Source organism: Numida meleagris, chromosome 1, assembly GCF_002078875.1.
Source record: "Numida meleagris isolate 19003 breed g44 Domestic line chromosome 1, NumMel1.0, whole genome shotgun sequence".
Lineage (NCBI taxonomy): Eukaryota > Metazoa > Chordata > Aves > Galliformes > Numididae > Numida > Numida meleagris.
In genome coordinates, this window is record NC_034409.1 from 115855886 (window position 1) to 115874716 (window position 18831).

Sequence of the window (18831 nt, forward strand, 5' to 3'; positions counted from 1 at the left end):
GGTTGGAACTGGGTGGGCTTTGAGGTCCCTTTCAACCCAAGCCCTTCTGTGATTTTATATTTTCTGAAGGAGGTAGGTAGGTGTAATACAGTACACGCTGCTTCCAATTGTTAAAGCAAACTGGTAACTGTCTATAGCTTCCTTACTGTGATTACCATTCGTTCTTCGATAATACCAGATTTTTGACAGATGCCACATTGCAACAGAGATCAGAAGACTACTGCAGAGACAACTAACTTCATTAACAACATACAAAGCAACAGAAGGCAAATAATTCTTGGTACTGTTTACCCCTCCAGCAAGAAGTTGGGATTACATAACACTGAGGGATCTACTGAGCATGGATACCCTGTGCAGATGATGCTATTTGTCACAGCACAATAGACTTAACTAACCACAAATCTAAAATTTGTACATGTCACATTCATAATCACAGCTACAAATAAGTCATCAATTCGCACCTATTCCAACCCACTCATGTCAGAAGAAACTGACACAAAAACAAAGACTCTCACTGCAGCCAGGGATTAAGATTTTGGCCTACACACCGCCTCTTTCAGACGACTGGGTACATCCCAGTAAAAACCGTGTTTGATTGTTTACTCAGACCTCCCTGGATTTTTCAGGACTATCCAGAGCAATAGAGGAAGGATTCCAGGCATACAAGAATTTGAAAGTAAGGATATACAGGGCAATGTAGTAACAGAACTTTTCTGTAAAGGTGGGTTACAAGAAGAATTTGACACTGAAGATGCAGAAAACTAACAAACTCAATCCACTATACTATTTATACACAAGCAACCTCAAAAATACTGGGAGAAGGGAGAGTTTAGATAAGAGTGAATTATTTTTGTTGAACCGATGCAATACTAGACATGTAATAACTGAATAGCATGCCCTGAATCTTGAAAACAAAGCCCCAGAATGACTAACAGAAAATAAAAAAGAAGGCTAAGAAGCATGAACTCTGAGCACTACATACAGCTACTATGCAGTATCACTTTATAATAAATGCCTTGGAGGAGAGGGGTGAGTATTAAAGAGCTTTGTATTACAGTATCCATCGTAAATTCTCATGTTCTGCTCATCTCTAGAGCAACTTTTCTCCACTTTGCCTTTTTACAGAAGTCTAAATTTAGAGATCTTCGGTGGTTTACAGAGTTGCTTACACTGGTGATTAACAGTTCAGCTATGCCATTTCTGTTTCTCGTTTTGCTAGCATAAAGATGCCTTTTTCTACTCATAGTGCTTGTTAATAGTCATTAGTGTTCTTTTCCACAAATAGAACAGCTGCTTAAATGCACTTTTTCAAACAACACTACGCTTCAAAACAATTCTCAAAGGCTCCCATTGCAGACACTGGCATCACTTTCTTGCAACCCGTTTCAAGACCAGATGCATCTCTGCTGATCTCGAAAAACAGGAAACTCCAAAAAAAGGTACAAAAGTTTGCTTGCATCTTTTCTGGAGACAGAGCAGGATGTTAGTGAAGTTCAGAATCAGCCGAAAGGCAGCATGTAGGCAGTGCACAGCCCCAGCTAGGGAAAAGGGCAGCACTCAGCAATTCTGAAAACATACTATACTTCCTCCTTTGCAGAACCGGACCTCCTTAAAACCCATGTCCGACTTCTGTTTGCTTCCTGCTCCTTCCAGGAAGATCTTTTTTCACTGCGTACTAGTCTGCCTAACTGTGTCACACTTCCCTCTTCCAAAAAAATCTTCTGTAGGTTTTTTCCTCTATGCTGACTTCAGGTTATTTTCCAAAAGTGTTGATTTGTAAGAAATATGAAGACAAAAGATTGAAAATGAGTACCCTGTTAAGGCAAGCTTTGCTATATTTTCCAAAAAGACAATTATAAAGAAGTGATTACTACATTGGTCTGTGACCTAGAGGAAAGAGCGTAATCAATAACAGCACATCAGCCTTGAGAAGGGAAAGCTTTATAGGACTAATTCCACATGAAATATTGTAGTATGCACAATACAAATGGGAAAATATTTGTGTTACAAGTGTCAGCATGTTTAATTAATCCTGATTTAAGCCTCATTTCTCCCACTACAATCAAATGCTGCTAAAGGGAGAATCATTAAATTCCCCCCTTTTAATTAATTTTAAAAAATTGACTTTTTAAACACTGCCATGTGTTTCTAATGTTTTCATTATGCCTATAACAGTACAAATGAGTACAAAACCTGCTAGGATCAGAATGCTGCCATGGTAACAAGGTCTCTCAGCAGATTTTAAAAACCATTTTCAATAACAGAATTTTCATCAACTGATAAAACAATCCCTCCTTTCTTTCACTCCCCAAGTCCACGCATGTTTCATCAACTAGACAGGGGAGCATATAGCAAGAGGAAGGCTACAACAGAAAAATACATCTATTTACACTGTACTGCAATTTAGTTTATGAACGTTGGCTAAGTCAAGAATGACAAGTGAGCACAGGGCATGGTAATGCTTCAGTGGCTTCGTCTTTCACACTAAGCAATAAAGAAACCTTCCTTCCACACAGACTTCTAAGGTGACTCATTTATGTGAAACATTTCTGCTGGAAGATTTTTATTTCTTTACTGACACACCAAGTATGGAATAATTGCTTTTATAATTGAATCTGGACCACAATACGTAATACATATCAAGGTGCACTGTGACAGCCCTTTTTCCTCTGTAAAAATGCAATACAATGAATACAGTGTAAATCTCAAGCTGAACATCTTACAACCAGAGTCACAAAGGAGGAGACATTTTAATGGAGAATACAACTGGCAATCAAGGTACAAGTTTATAGGAAGAACGAGTTTCAGGAAATCTTTGTTAGCGTCGATAATAATCTGCCGATCAAAACTGGGACAGAACAAAGGCAGATTATAAATTGAGAGATTCCACTATTCCTGATTTCAAGAAAATAGTTTGTATTTGAATGAAGGTCTGTTCCCTAGCATTCATTTCATTCAGGAACTTTTTTTTTTTTAAATGAAAAGGCACAGCGCCATTTGAAACATAGTACTAAGAGGTGCTGTAGAGTTAGGAATCTTGAAGGATTATTATCAAGCCAACGCAGATACTGAACTGAGCTTCAGACCTACCCGTGGTGACATCAAGCACTGGGAAAACAAAGCGATAGGTTTACACGGCACAGTGCTATGATGTGTGGTCTAAGATAGTACCACAACGACTCCGCTGATTGTCTAAAAGGAGGTGTATCATCTCTGAACCACTCCGATTGGGTTTCCACCTTCTATTCACTACTGGTTATTTTCTATCAGAATAATACATATAGTCATACACTCTCCACATTTTGTTTGCTGCCTGAAGCCACTTCAACTACTGAAGCACCATTAAAAAAAAAAACAACCACTGACACTTAAGAACACACTACATGAGAGTATTTTTAAATAGAAAAAGGAGATCTCCTAAATAATAAACTTTTTCTTGACATGCTTAAGGACAAAGGATTGCAACAGAAGCAAAACAGAACAAAGATATCAGAAGCAAAACAAAACAAAAAAACAAGAATAGAGACAAGAATACAACCAGTATTAAGCCACTTATTGGAGTCTGACTGATAGATCCCAAGAGACTGCATCACGTCTCCAGCTGAACAGGGATACACTGAAAATGATCGTATTGCATGCGTGTCAGGGACTTGGTAAAGGCATTTTCACAGTCCATAACTTCAACAAAAATCATTTTCCAAATTCCATATAACCTTCTGCATTACCAGGAGGTGTTTCTCAAGTGCTAGAACACATAACGTGGCTCACCTCTTCAATACATGAACTCAGACAAACAGTAACTTATGCATCAAGGAGGGGCTCTTTAGATTATTTGCCTTTTTGGTAATACGGCACTAAAATTCCTGCCCATTTACCTGTGATAATACCATGCTCACGCAGATATGCTTGTTTCCAAGAATATAACGTCAAGACAAAGAAAAGCAACTTCCTGTTTCAAAGACTAAGTGGTGATAACAGACCTCATTTTATCCTTATGTGTTTTACCTGCATGGAATTGCTAACAATAAACAATTACTTCAATGGAAAATCTGATCCAGTAGACCGCAGTGAAAGGAAACACACAGAAGGACATTTAAATATGCATTACAATTGCTTACCAAAGGCACAGCTCTTGTGGGCTCCAAACTAGGCCTGGGTGCTGTTGAGTACATGTAGTTAAACAATCTGTCTATTTTTCTTAAAGGTACACCTCCACCTTGATCGCTTATCTGAGGAATGAAAAGTTAGTTTTCAGCATTATGTTCTGAAGAGACTTGTAGAACACATGAAAGTGTTACCCAAATGACTATAAAAATATTAATGAACATGAAGTATCCAAGGTCATACAGTACTTAATTAGTTTTTTCAAATTACAAGTCAAACGATTCTAAATATAGCAGGTTGGTAAGTTGCATATGAACTTTTTTTTTGGCGCTTACCTTAATAGATAGATCTTCTTTCCCCAAAGTGACTAAGGTTTTGATGGATGGATACCCTTCTCTCTTACCTTCATGCAACTCCACTGTAGCTCTCATTGAATTCTGAAGTTAAAAGAAAAAAGTGTTTTTGATTATAAGTTTACCATTTATTTTTTGTGTTGTCAGTCTAGAACGTGAATATATTTTGTTGAATATCTTGTTCTGTGCAAAAAGAAAGGCCATATTAAAAGAAATTCAAGGAATGCTTCCAAGTCAATCGGTTGTTCAATTAGATTTCTATACCAGAACTCTATCGTACATACATTTATCTATGACAGAAACTCAGAACCTAAAGCAAGAAAAACACTTCCATGCAAAATCAAGGAACCATCTAAGAGACAACACCATCCTTCCAGTATGTCTTGCAGAACACCACTACTGATAGTGGACAGCAAAAGCTATCATTTTTTTCAACATAATGGTTATGGTACGGTCTATCATTCTGACTTTATCATACCTATTAAAAGAATTTCCACTGCCAGTCCATCACAGATTAACATTACTTATAGCTAGAATTTACTGGTTTCACGCTGTTTCACAACTTGCACCAAAGCACACCCACAAGCACTGTACAAATTCTCTTCTGGTCTTCTCTAGAAGTAACCTCTCCTTCCTTGACTTCTCAAGTACAAGTGCACCACCCGGAGACCACCTATCTTACTCCAGAACATACAGTAGTTCTGTTTTCATCGTTTGAATGATCCAGAAAAAAGAAAAACACAGGACAACGCATGTCATTTACACTATTCACAGACACACGGGCTGCTCTTAAAACAGGCAGAAGACACTGATATTTGCAATAAAAGAGCAAGCTTGTGGAAATGGTAAGATGATGTACCATCACTGTAAAGATTATCATGAGTCAAATTCATCTGTTTCAAAAGGCCAAAGAGAGAGGTGGGAAAACAGAATATTTTTTTGATTATACAAGAGCATATGAAGTTTGTGAGCTTAACTTTCACCAGAATTTCAAACTCTTCACTGGGATAAGTATAAGAAAGGAAAACTGAAATAAAACTTTAGGACTGCAACTGAAAAAAATTTCAACAGTAATGCTAGTTCACAACCACCTTCCAAATATTAATAAGCACAACCTACCTTGAATAATTCAAATAACATATGGAACAAGTGAGACGGTACATAGACTACTTGAATTGGCTTGTTTGGAGCTTTAGCTAAAAAAAAAAAAAAGAAAGAAAAAGATAATTTTTTCCCAAACAGTATCTTGTAGCATTTCTATTTACAGGACTACCATGAAGCTATAGGCAAAGTCATCTAAGCACGTTTTCATTTTCTAAGTGCAAAATATGATCCGTGAAACATTTTACGTAAAAACACAGATTTCAGTTGCTGTTTTCACCTTCAGTGACACATTCTAATGATTTTTAAAGACATCAACATCAGCAGACTTTCAGAACGTTTATGAAACTTGACACATCAGTGGTCAGTTTAGTACCGTATGTATGTTACGAATAACAGCTTTCCCACTTAGGTGGGTTTCTCTTTTCTTAATACATACTATATTTAAAGATACTTGCTGCACAGAGATTCTTAAACTAAGAAAAAATCACTGCTTAAATATTCCAAAATTAAATATTTCCCTTGCTGAAAGCATAGAAAATGTAAGGTATTCATAAACTTTCAAAATATATTTCAAGCTATCAAAATTCTCTTGTTCCAAATCATAACTTGCTCTGTCCACTGTTGTCCCTGTTATTAGTGCTTCAGTTGAGGTGTACAGCATGGCACAGCTCTGTATACTAGAGCATTAAGTGACTGCATTTAATACATCCCAGGACAGTTTTAGTGCTTAAGATGCAGTCATTCCTGAAAATTCAAATACCCTACAGGTGTTGAAGATACACAGTCACAGCTTGTCAGACTCAGCAGCAGTCCACATGGAAGAAAGGTCTCTTAAATCCCTGTTTCCTAAATGCAGGAAGATATAAATATGCATGCAGGAAATGGCTAGAGTCAACTTCACCCTTTTTTGGCACTGAGGGCTGATAATTCAAAGATCTACTTTAAAAGACAGAGTATGTATGTAAAGTCTCATAATTATTTTATCAATGCAAATGATGAACAGAACAATCAGTCAACACACTGGCAAAGATTATCTCATCAGTTTCCTATCATATCAGCTTGTACTGATACTGGGGATTACCACAACCCAGATGCAAGACCTTACACTTGGGTTTGTTGAACCTCATGAGATTCACCTGGGCCTGCTGCTCCAGCCTGCCCAGGTATCTCAGGACGGCATCCTGTCCCTCGGGCACGTCAACCACACCACACAGCTTGGTGTCATCTGCAAACATACTATGGGTACCCTCGAAAACCCATTGTTGATGCCATCGATGAAGATGTTAAAGAGCACTGGTCCCAGAACTGACCCTTTGAGGGACACCACTCATCACCAATCTCTATCTGGACACTGAGCCATTGACCACCACTCCTTGAGTACGATCTCACAACCAGTTCCTCATCCATTGAACAGTCCACCCATTAAATCCGTGTCTTTCTAATCTGGAGAGGAAGATGTTATAGGGAACTGTGTCAAAGGCCTTACTGAAGTCCAGATAGATGATATTAGTGGCTCTTCTCTTGCCCACAGACAGTTACACCATCATAAAAAAAGCAGCAAGGTTGGTAAGGCAGGACCTGCCCTTGGTGAAGCCATGCTGGTTATCGCTGTCACCTCCCTTTCTTCTATGTGCCTTCACATAGCTTCCAGGAAGATCTGCTTCATGACATTCCCAGCACTGAGGCAAGGCTAAGAGGTCAGTAGTTCCCTGGGTCATCCTTTCTACCTTTCTTAAAAATGGGTGCAATATTGCCTTTTTTCCAGTCACACTGGACTTCAGCTGACAGCCATGACTTTTCAAATATCATCGAGAATGCCTTGGCAACTATGTCAGCCAATTCCCTCTGGATTCTGAGATGCAATATAGGACTGCAGAGTTCAAATTATGACTCAAAATTAATTAACAAAACCAAAGCCACAGCTATTAGAAACGCTTTTTCTTAAATACATCACTTAAATTAAACAAAGTTCTCAATTACCATTGAATTCTTCAACTTCCAGATCAGGTGCCACCAGATAGTATTGTTCACATAACATCTTAGCTGTTTCATAAGCATCTACAAAAAGAGAACACCATTTTATGAAAAACCAGCTAAAAAAGACTAGCAATGCTCAGCCAGTATCTGAAAGACTACAAGCAGAACACTCATTTTAACTGGTTTGCAAGCATGACGCTAGTATCCACTCTAATCTCTTTATGTCTACAGGCTCGTTGCCCGTTTGTCAAGAAAGTGTGAATTGTATTTAAAATTAAAAAAAAAAATTACTAGAGACAAGCTACTTTTATCTTTCTCTTTGCTTATTTATTGTGTCCCGATCACAATTTAGTACTTGTTCTTTCCAACTCAGATACAAAAGAATGACATTGCCACCACAAATTCGGGTTTTTATTAATATGGTAAGGTTTACAATGTTTAGTTTTTATTTACCATTCCTAATTCTCTTCTGCTGAACCAAAACAAAAAGAGCTTGCATAGAATCCAAATCAGCCTTTATGTATTGACAAGATACAGCAACAAAGTTTGAGCTATTTTTTGTTTGAAAGATTTTTAGTGATTCTAAATATTCACTAGTATCTCCTTTGCAAAAGCACTTCAGCAACAAGCACCAAACATTAGCCTAAAGAGAAATTACAAACTCAAATGTTCGCATCTACACTGCTGAAATTACCTTAAAGAAAATGGTTTCAGGTAATGATTTTTTCCTCATTATTAGAGTTGGCTATGAGCAAGCACATGAACAGATGAGGCAGTTCTGTAGACAAAGAGTAATTTGCTAAGATACTGTAGCAGCTGCATTTGACCCAGTCCTAGAAATACCTTCTTTCTGTCCAAAGTGGCACTACAAAACAAAATAGTCACTGCCAAGACAAGCACAACAAGTAAAATCATTAGATGCCAGAAAGGGCCAGTTGTTTATCTGTAATTGCTCTCCTTCAAAATGTGTTGCCTACAGACAATTTATATTTGTACCTGTTATCTGGAAAAAGCTTATATCATTTATTCCGACATCTGCAAGGCTGAACATAGTGAACAAGGCTGACATAGATGCTGCTTGAGCTTTAGTGAAATGGAACTAATCAATGTTGGGGATGTTCTTGATTAAATCCCAAGAATGTTTCAAAATCACTCTCCAATAGAAGTCCTTTGTGTCAAGACAGTCAATTCCAAAGACCTTCTCTAAAAACGTCCTGTCATTAGCACAACAAAATGTGTCCTGGTAAAAAGATCAAAACTCTATTTAATATCCATACTACTGGATATAATAATACTGGATACTGGATATATATCTCATGGCCTTGCAAATAATCCTGTACTTTAACTAAAAAAACATAAGGAGCGCAGTTACCATCTTGACTCAGTTATCAAAAGTTCAAGGTACCTGTGCAGCTATTTTGACGAAGAGGCCACCTACATGGAGAAAGGACTATATTAGCACATTTCAGAGAATTTCCACATCTGTGTGGAAGTGAAAATCAGAAGTGGATCAAGAAGACAGAAGTTGGATTCCTTATTGTGGAGAAAAAACTCAAGGCTTCTAAAAAGCATACTAACAATAGGGTGATAATAAACCCAAAGACATCAATGTATGAATGTACTGCAGATGCATCCACTATATAAACCTCAAGAAAATGAAGGGACTGAAAAATTCCATTTAGCCTCCCTACAGAGAATGCAAGATTAATTCATTTTCAAGACGCAGCCACTCTGAAGTGCTCGAGATGAAACGAAAGGCACTGTCACTTCATGATCCAGTAAAGTATCCAGTAAAGCATCTGGGTGCAGTCTTAAATTTACCCTTCTTAAAATAGACAATGTCAAAAGGTTCAAAGCATTCCTCATGTTATGGTTTGAGGTACAACAGGAGTGAAGAATCTATTGATACTACACACTCCTCTGTCCACAACAGATTGCAACTATGAATTTCATGATAAAATAGATTCAAAGACTGCTATTAGAAGGAGCGTTGAAATAAACAGGCCTGTATCATACAATGCCAAGGTCAAAGCGGAATAAGATCAATCAAACACAAATACAGCTGCTGGAAAACAGTCACCTTAGAGCCAAAGAGCTAGAAGAAGAGAAGCCCTCCTAACACTAAAAATTATCTCCGTTACAAAGCAAGCTATCATGCAGGCCAAATTCTAACAAAGTTCTCTCTCTTAGCTGAAATCTGGCAGAAAACAAAGGGAAGAAACACATTCTTCTCCTCTAATAACTGTATAAACAGCAGCAAAGGACAGAGTGTGGAATTAATTTCTACTTCAAAAATTGTATTTGTAAACAAATACATCCATGGCATGACTTTTCAATAAGCCAGTTCTTGATAGGAGACAGCACTGCCTCATGCATATTTACTATCATGCTGAAAGCGTATGAACATTCATAACATGAACATGTCTCTGGTACAAGAGAGAACGGGATGAGATGTGGTGAAATGCACATGATTAATCACTGGAACATCTAAGAACACTGTACTTAAAGGCCTAATAAATATATCAGAAAATTGCACTTATTTTCAAATTTCTTCACTACCAGCATTAAGTAAAAAAATAACAGTACCTTAGAACACATTTCTAAGTATTTGGATACTTTGAAAAAGATGTACAATTTTAACACAACATTTAGATACTTAATCTGATATTAAAAAGGACAGACTAAAGTTAAAAAAAAATCATGTCTCCCTAGTTCTGTTAATGTATCAGAAGTTTCACCATTCTTAGTTATGGAGACTTTAGAAATTCTCATCTAGCCCATGGCTTTATTGTAAGCAACTGCAAAACTTCTGTTTCTTGGTGTTTTTGTCTTTGTTTTTTTAATTTATAAAATTAATGTAAATCACCTTCAGTCTTTTGTATCAGAATAATATGTTTAAATTCTAAATTGTGGAATTGTTAATCAAGAAAATTATCAGCTTAGTTTTCTTACCTTTAACCACCTCTGCCACGTTACAATTAGGGTCAATACTTCCAATATGTTTGGGGTGAGCAGGATTAATGTCTCCGCCAAAAAGAAGCGCTAAAAGGAAAAACAAATGGTAGTAACTTGCCTTTACACTTCAGACAGCGTAGCAAGTCCAACTCTGACGATATCTCAAACTCACTGGATAGCACAATGTTCTGTGTAAAGATACTGCAGTAAATTGCCAGAAACCCTGTTGAAGACTACTCCCAGCAGCACGATTCCCACTCCCACCTTCACGCAATGGTCACCAGACCATTCACTGAGAGCCGAACTCTCAAAGAGGCAGAAAAATTTGAAGCTTTTTTGCAGAAGTGATTTTCTGCTGCTTTAGCAAATTAAGCAGTCCTGATAAAGAACCAGAGGCAGTATGAGGTAAGTGAAAGATATGACAGCTTTTCTTATTCCAGAAATGGTAAGGTAATATATTGGCACAATGCTTCTTGCAGAACCACACCATAGTAAACAGCGTCAATAATGAAACACGTCATAAATGCAGAGTAATCTCACAGTATGCTTCAACACAGGAAAGTTACTTGCATACACACAGCATGGCACATGCTAGTCAAATAGAAGGTTACTGGAAAGACACACATGGTGTCTAAAACCTCACAGTGCACCACCTTGCTTTTGCTCCCCATCATCTGTGGTGCACCCATACATTAATAGACAATAAAAGCTGAATACTGGGCAGACAGAGAAGCTCTTAGAAGGTGCAAGATACACTCAGATATCACATGCTTGGCCTTAACATTACACACATCACTCTCTGCATACTTGCACATAACGGTTAATAGGAGCTGTACAAGTAACTCCTTTCACTCTGTAATACAAGTATAAAAAGTTTACGAGTAACAACATAAATAAATGAAACAGAACCCAGTTGCAAAAGACAACTAGTTCTAACATTTTTACTTAAATAGTGAGTAGGACGAAGAGGTGAGACAGGGAGGTCATAATTTAAACCTTGAGTCAGAAATACTCAACTAGTATTAGTTAAAAGGCAAGAAAGTCCAGATAACTTGATGAAAAACTAAAAAAGATGCATACAGGGCACAACCTATTCAAAATCTGCATCCTCATATTTGATTATAAAATAAACACCAACTCTACAAACTACGTTGATAGACTTCTGAGCAGAAAGATCTAAAAATACTCCATGCATTACTACGCAAGCTGTCTGTGCCAACAAGATTGAAAACTGACAGTCACACAGACAACACTCCCCAGTTCTGGAAGAAAGCATACTGGTGCTTTGGATTCATTTCTGATAGCTGTGAAGTACCAAGTTAATCAGTTGTCAGTACAACTTTACCATAATTAGCACAGAATATTAAGAATTAGTCATGAGTTTGAAAAACACTCAAACAAAAGATATGGCTTCAGGATTACAAGCATTAACTGAAGGTCTTGAAGATGAAATAAGCAATTACTTACTGTGTTGGTTAATAAGCATACGGAAAGAGATGCGGTTGGTGTAGAATCTATCTAGAAAGTACTGGATGTTACTGCTAACAAATGGGTCAAAGCCATATTTTTCCTTGTATTCAATCACCCCTTGCGCCATGGTTGGAACCACATCATTGTGTCTGTTCCTGACTTTAATTAAAACGTCTAAAAAGCTAGAAGAAACAAAATCAGAAACAGATCGTTAAAGATATAATTAAACTCCATCTCTCATTTCTGTTTTCAGCTCTCCACAGCATAACCATTTTATCTATTTGCTATCCCACCCAGTAAATAAAATAGAAGAACAAACCTATTTAAAGCAAAATCTTACATAAAGGTGTCACTCACAACATCTGTGAAATATTTATTGTCTCAATTCAAGTCATTCCTCCCCAAAACATTCCTTTAAAATAAATATCTTCACTGTTAACTGAGAACAGAAGATTTCCTTATGATCACAGTCATACGCACCATGGTAACTCATTCTCCACAAGTAACAGTCGTTGGTAGATTGGAGAGGTAATTCAGACAAAACAACTGCCCTTCATAATCTCCTGATGAGTTTTACACTTTGCACTTCACAACACTTGATCCCACGCAGTGTAATTTCTGAACGAATTTTTTTTTTACTTGGCATCTATTCTGAAGTTTGAATGTTGGGATGAGTAATTATTATCTGTGTGACTTCTGTTCAGTTTCATTTTACACCACTGGATGGCATAACACATACAACAGTGCTCAGACTGACTCTTCTCCCTCTGTCAGGCTGGGGGAAGTTTGAGGCTATTTCTTGCATTGCTTTTAACAAGCACTCCTCTTAGAACAGCTTGGGGAATTTTTGTTTCTCCTGCCAAGGCAGCTGGACACCTATCACTTTCAAAGTGCACGTCCTTTTTATTCCACAATCAAACTCATGCATACTTTAAGTATTAATTATTAATACCTTTCTAAAGCCTAGACATGAAAAATCAGTGCTACTCAGTGCTGCATTCACTAACACTACATATCAGCACCATAATGACTGCATAACCTTGTTAAAAAAACTGAAATGCAGCTTTTAGAAGAAAGGAAAATTGTTGTGCTATGCCTACACGCGCACATTTACAGCTTGTTTAAAAAAAAAGTTTGCTACAAAGTACACAGTAGATTTATACCAAACATGGAAAGAAACGTTTTAATTATCTGTATCAAAAGTAAAATATGCACCAACTAAGGAAGGAGGACTAAGGTCACCAAAAGTAAAAAAAGAATATCAGCCAGTCACCTTGTCTAATGCAGATGTAAAGCAGATGCTTCCTTCCTTTTCATAACCAGCCAGCTGAGACAATCACTTGATAGCAAACCATACTATTCTTAACTAGTGAGCGATCTGCTTTTAAAATGATTTCTCCCATTGTACACTGCCAGCTCCAAAGGAATGGAAGATTAACATTTAATAGTTTTTTCATCATCCTTGGTCTGATTATTACATTTTGCCCTTAACGAAAAATTCAGTAGTCTTTATACACTATTTTGTTGCATATAAAAGAAGTCTGAATTGCCTAATTTCCCAGTTTGAAGACTTTTGTGTGGCTGTTCCCTATTACTTGCCAATCTTTCTGACTTGACAGCTTAAAATGTCCTGTTCAGTATCTTTACTGATGACCTGGATGAGGGGATTGAGAGCACCCTCACTGAGTCTGCAGATGACACCAAGCTGGCAGAAAATGTCGATCTGCCTGGGGGTAGAGAGGCCCTCCAGAGAGATCTGGACAGGCTGGATCTCTGGGCTGAAGCCAATGGGATGAGGTTCAACAAGACCATGTGCCGGGTCCTGCTCTTTGGCCACAACAACCCCAGGCAACGCTACAGGCTTGGGGTAGAGTGGCTGGAAGACTGAATGGAAGAAATGGGCCTGGGGGTGTTGGCTGACACTCAGCTGAGCATGAGCCAGCAGTGTGCCCATGTGGTCAAGAAGGCCAATGGCATCCTGGCTTGTATCAGAAATAGTGTTGCCAGCAGGAGCAGGGAGGTGACCAGCCTCCTGTACTCAGCTTTGGAGAGGCCACACCTCAAGTGCTGTGTTCAGTTTTGGGCCCCTCACTACAAGAAAGACACTGAGGACCTGGAGCACATCCAGAGGAGGGCGACAAAGCTGTGGGGGTTTGGAACACAAGTCTTATGGGGAGCAGCTGAAGGAACTGGGATTGTTCAGTCTGGAGAAAAGGAGGCTTATGTCCTTATAAGGGGAGACCTTATCACTCTCTACAACTGCCTGAAAAGAGGTTGTGGTGAGGTGAGGGTCAGCCTCTTCTCCTGCATAACTAGCTAATAGGATGAGAGGGAACGGCCTCAAGTTGCGCCAGGGGAAGTTCAGGTTGGACGTTAGGAAATAATTCTTCTCTGAAAGAGTGGTCAGGCGCTGGAACGGGATGCCCAGGGAGGTGGTGGAGTGACCATCCCTGGAAGTGGTCAAGAAATGTTTAGATGTTGTACTAAGGGGCATGGTTTAGAGGGAAATATTGCTGGTAGGTAGACAGTTGGACTGGATGATCTTGGAGGTCTTTTCCAACCTTGGTGACTCTATGAAATATTTTTGAAAGTTTGAAAACCCTTTATTAACTCCCAATCCTGTGTGATTTGTATCCACTGAGCTTTCTAGACAAGACTAGTGCATACCTGTTGTCATTATGCTTTCTCTCTGTTTCAGAGCAACAAGACTGGCTTAAAACCACAATGAGAAAAACAGTTGCAATCATGTCTAAAAGACAACAACTGATAGCACCCTCTACTAAGTGCTACTGGCAAACAGCTTTGCTTTTTAAGTAGTTCCACTACCCACAGTGCAATGCTTACATGCTCCATAAGGGCAAATCAGTCACTGACATCTTGCTACTGAAGTGTTCAAATGCAGAGTGTGTGCGTGAAGGGCAAACAAAGGGCTAGGATGTTTACTTTTTACAGATCAGCACATCATAGCTGAAGTTCAGTGTGTGAACGCATACGGTGAAGGAATTTTGCACTATTGCAATGATTGATAGCCTCCTATTCTATTTTCAAAGATAGCCGAGTTCATTCAAGCCCTTCCATTAAGTAGATGCTTTAAAGGACCAAACATATCAAACTTTGCAGGCGTATTTCAAGGCAGCAGGGCAGAAATGGTCACATATTTCCTTAATCTCATCACTTCATCACTCACTCCTTACCCACTCCTTGTCCTGCACACACCTGGAAGGCATTTGAAACTTTCACTGTACCCAGAAATCATAGGAGACCACATAAAGAAATTTTAACTGCTCACAGGGATTGCTTAAGAAAAATCAACTGCAGAATACCTCTGAAAGTTTTATTTAGCAATAAATCTTTGGAAAAATTCAGTGTATGGCATTTATACAACTACAATGAATTAACAATACAGTTGGCTAGACAGATGAGAAATTACTGATATGAAAATACTGTAGCCAAATGAGTATCACTGGCTTCTATAATAACAAAAGAATGTTTGTTACCATAGCTATTAAATAAATTAAGTCTATAAACTTTTGCAAAGATAATTCATGAATGTCACCACACAAGTTATTTAACTCCCTAATGACTGTTCATATCATTCTGTTGTCATCTATCACAGTGAAAGAAAAATTAAAAAAAAAAATACAAGGACAAAAGGAAATTTCTGCTATGCCCATTTTATAGATGCTGTTATCTAAAAAAATGGGAAAAAAAGCCACGAGTGGACAGTCAAAAAAATCTTTTTAAATAGAACTGGCGTGCAATTATTAGTAGTAGTTTTTCATGCTGCAGAAAGGAAAGTTATTTTTGTTTACTAAGTTTCTTTTGTGTGCGTGATCTGTAGACATATTCAGTGTATTATTTCATTTACTGTCAGTTCTAGAACACTTTCTCTGACATGCTCCCATCACAGTGGGAGAAAAAAATCAGCAAAGAAGCTCACAGGTGTGCAGTGTTTTCTGAATGCCTCTAATGAACACCACTTTTTACAAGCCTTCTACGTATGAAAAGCAACCTCTGTCTTTGTTTATCTGGGTGCACAATGACACCATGGAAAGTTTCAAACACTTCTGCCAGCTTACACCCTCTACTGAATGGAAACACTATCTTAATGCTTCCACAATCACATTATTTGACAGAACTGTAGAAATATTTTCCCACCTTAAGGTGGAAGGAAGATGTTTGTGTCACCAAAACCTAAGCAACCCAAGCTTTGCCCATATGCCCATTCTACTGGCAGCAACAGCAATCTGCCAGCATTGTGGCATGCCTTCATTCAGTCCAGTAACCAACAGAACCTAGTAAAGAGACTGAAGCACTTCTGAACCTCTGTAACACAGAAATCCTGTGACAGAAAAATCCCTTTGAAACATTTTTTTCGGTGTTTGCAAAAGGTAGCAGTCATTAACATTCATCTCTCCTCATGTTTATACACTAAGAGCAGAGAAGTTGGGTCACTCTGGTAAGCAATTTCTCCAGCATTAGCATTGGTTTAGTTTTATTTGTATCTGCTCACCACTTCCATCATGTTGGTACTGCTGTCTTTGTGGGTCTTGTGGTGCAACAGTTTAGGTTCTGATGAGGATGAAAGAGAGCTATTTCCCCATTAGAACAAGTTCCCAACTCACTTCATTGCACTGCTTCACAGACAGGGCATAGATAACACCTACAATCCTGGAATACTGACAGGTAAAGTGGTTTTCTCAGAAAGAGACCCTGGACTCTTAGAATACCCTAACCAGGCTCCAGAGATGAGAAGAGAGATGACAGCCAGAGGACAGTTTTACATTCAACTATCCCTCATTCCGCTATTTAGAATAGCATTCATTGAAGATCTACTGCCAACATTGACTCTTCACACACCTCATTCTCCAAAGCCATGTAATGCACTCAGGTGGCTGCCTGTCTCACACACGCACACAAAAAAAATCACATTACTGCAAGTCAAAACTCTGAATCAGAATGAAACTGAGGATGTGCTTGAAATCACTCCTGAGGATCCTGGAGACACTGAGCCCAACTCAACACTGATCAATGAAGAGCTAAGTGATACATTTGCACATTTACTAAGGAGCACCAGAAAGCCAAAAAAACCATGAGGCTGTCAGAAAGAAAATAAAACAGTTTGTAGGACTGCCTCATGCAAACTGAAGAAGGCACCACTAGCTCTGTTCCATCCAGAGCTTGTTCCTGCTCTAACATTCCTCGTGATCACTCTTGAAATAACAAAAACATGTGTAATTAGCAGCTCTGGGTCACTTTAAAAAAATCTGGTAGATCTGCAAACTGCAGCATCAAAGTTCATTTCTGAAGACTGGGACATGCATTTAATTTTCAACTAAAAAAGAACAACTCAATTTTCCTGGTGTAGAAGTGGCACTACTGTAAAAAACCATCTAACCCAAACTTCACAAAGCAGTAATTATGTGCAAGCTAAATATCTGCATTCTAAAAAACTCATAGAACATTGACTGTCAAGCCATTTCGTAACTGGAAATCAAAGACCCAACAGGACTACCAGACATCTCTCCCTGAATACAATGTTGCTGGTAGCGCTACAACATTTACTTTGCTGTAAGACATTCAAGAGAAAAAAATGCAACTGTGATCAGATCCTTAAGGACTGTAGCTATCAAAGCTATTTAAAAGAGCACTTCAGCTCCTTTTACTCTCTCTTGTGCAACTGTTACCTTGATAAGTGGTAACAGAAACTTAAGTCTACCTCAGTTGCCTAAGATGATCAGAGTGCTCATTCCACTTTCAAAAATCTGTTCCTTTAAAAGTCTTAATGTTGTTGGGCTTTTTTTGTTTGTTTTGCTTTTGGCAGCTTGAGGCTGATGCCAAATTCAGCTCCAAACAGAAGCTGCTAGGGTGTTAGTGGGCCAGAATTACTTCCACTCAGGCAAATCTCACATTTTGTGATAGTAATTAAGCTAAAGGGAGATGGAGGCCATCATGAAATGCGTAAGTCATCTGGTACCACATAGGACACTACAAAGGGCAGCAACGTGATTCTACCTTACAATTATGGTCACTGTTATCCTATGGTACGGTAAAAAACAAAACATTTTAAAATAAACTGTCACAAGGAAATAAATTACTCACTCATCCAGAACATGAGGATCCTCAGGACTTTTATTTTCATATTCTAAAAGCTCAAGGAAACTCTGCATGTACCTGAAACAAGGAAAGATGACAAAGTATGAGTTAAAATAATTAAACCTAAATTACTTCTGAATTTTTACTTAAGGCCATAAAATCTCATCTAAAATAATGGAAGTATAGCACATTTGTCTACAAAGGCTGTGATTTGTGAAGACAGCATAAACAAAGGGAAACAAAGCAAATAAAATACATTATTTTGAGTTAAAAGTTATTATGTTGAATTAAAAACTACATTTTATGACCCCACAGTCTACAGTCCAGGAAAACAAATCACGTTTTAGTTTAGACATTCAGCAAAAACCAAGAAACTATGGATGCTTAGAGCCATGGAGGTACCATACAGGTCCCAAAGAAGACAAAAGGCAACGTACCACTCAACACTACCACAGCTGGCCTGCTTTGTAGGAAAGCCACCTAAACATCGTCACTCCACAATACTCGTCCAGAGGTAAAAGCATCGCTCCCTGGAGCATATGCACTTCACAGAAAAGATACAGCTTTACAGATTAAAGAATTTGGAACTATTTCTTGAAGTAAATGACACAAGGTATCAATCACATGTGTAAAGGATAGGGTTTCAACATTATCAGAAGGAGCTGCCACTCCTCTTCCTGCTTGCTCCCTTCATTCTTGGGAAAGTACCATCACTGCTGATCAGATGTTTGCGCAAAAAGCTGTAACTTGCTGCAATGGCAGAAGTCAGCCA

At 38.3% G+C, this 18831-nt stretch overlaps 1 protein-coding gene across 2 annotated transcripts in view; it reads right to left on the reverse strand.

Moving 5' to 3' along the window:
* PDK3 (pyruvate dehydrogenase kinase 3) overlaps positions 1 to 18831 on the reverse strand; it is a 55981-nt gene that overhangs the window by 6745 nt on the left and 30405 nt on the right. For both annotated transcript variants that reach the window (XM_021408441.1, XM_021408448.1), the window contains exons 3-9: positions 18066 to 18137; positions 11961 to 12145; positions 10491 to 10580; positions 7542 to 7619; positions 5577 to 5653; positions 4440 to 4541; positions 4119 to 4229 (exon numbers count right to left, since the gene is read on the reverse strand). In XM_021408441.1, coding sequence (XP_021264116.1) covers positions 4119 to 4229; positions 4440 to 4541; positions 5577 to 5653; positions 7542 to 7619; positions 10491 to 10580; positions 11961 to 12145; positions 18066 to 18137 — 715 coding nt within the window. The remainder of the gene's footprint in view (positions 1 to 4118; positions 4230 to 4439; positions 4542 to 5576; positions 5654 to 7541; positions 7620 to 10490; positions 10581 to 11960; positions 12146 to 18065; positions 18138 to 18831) is intronic.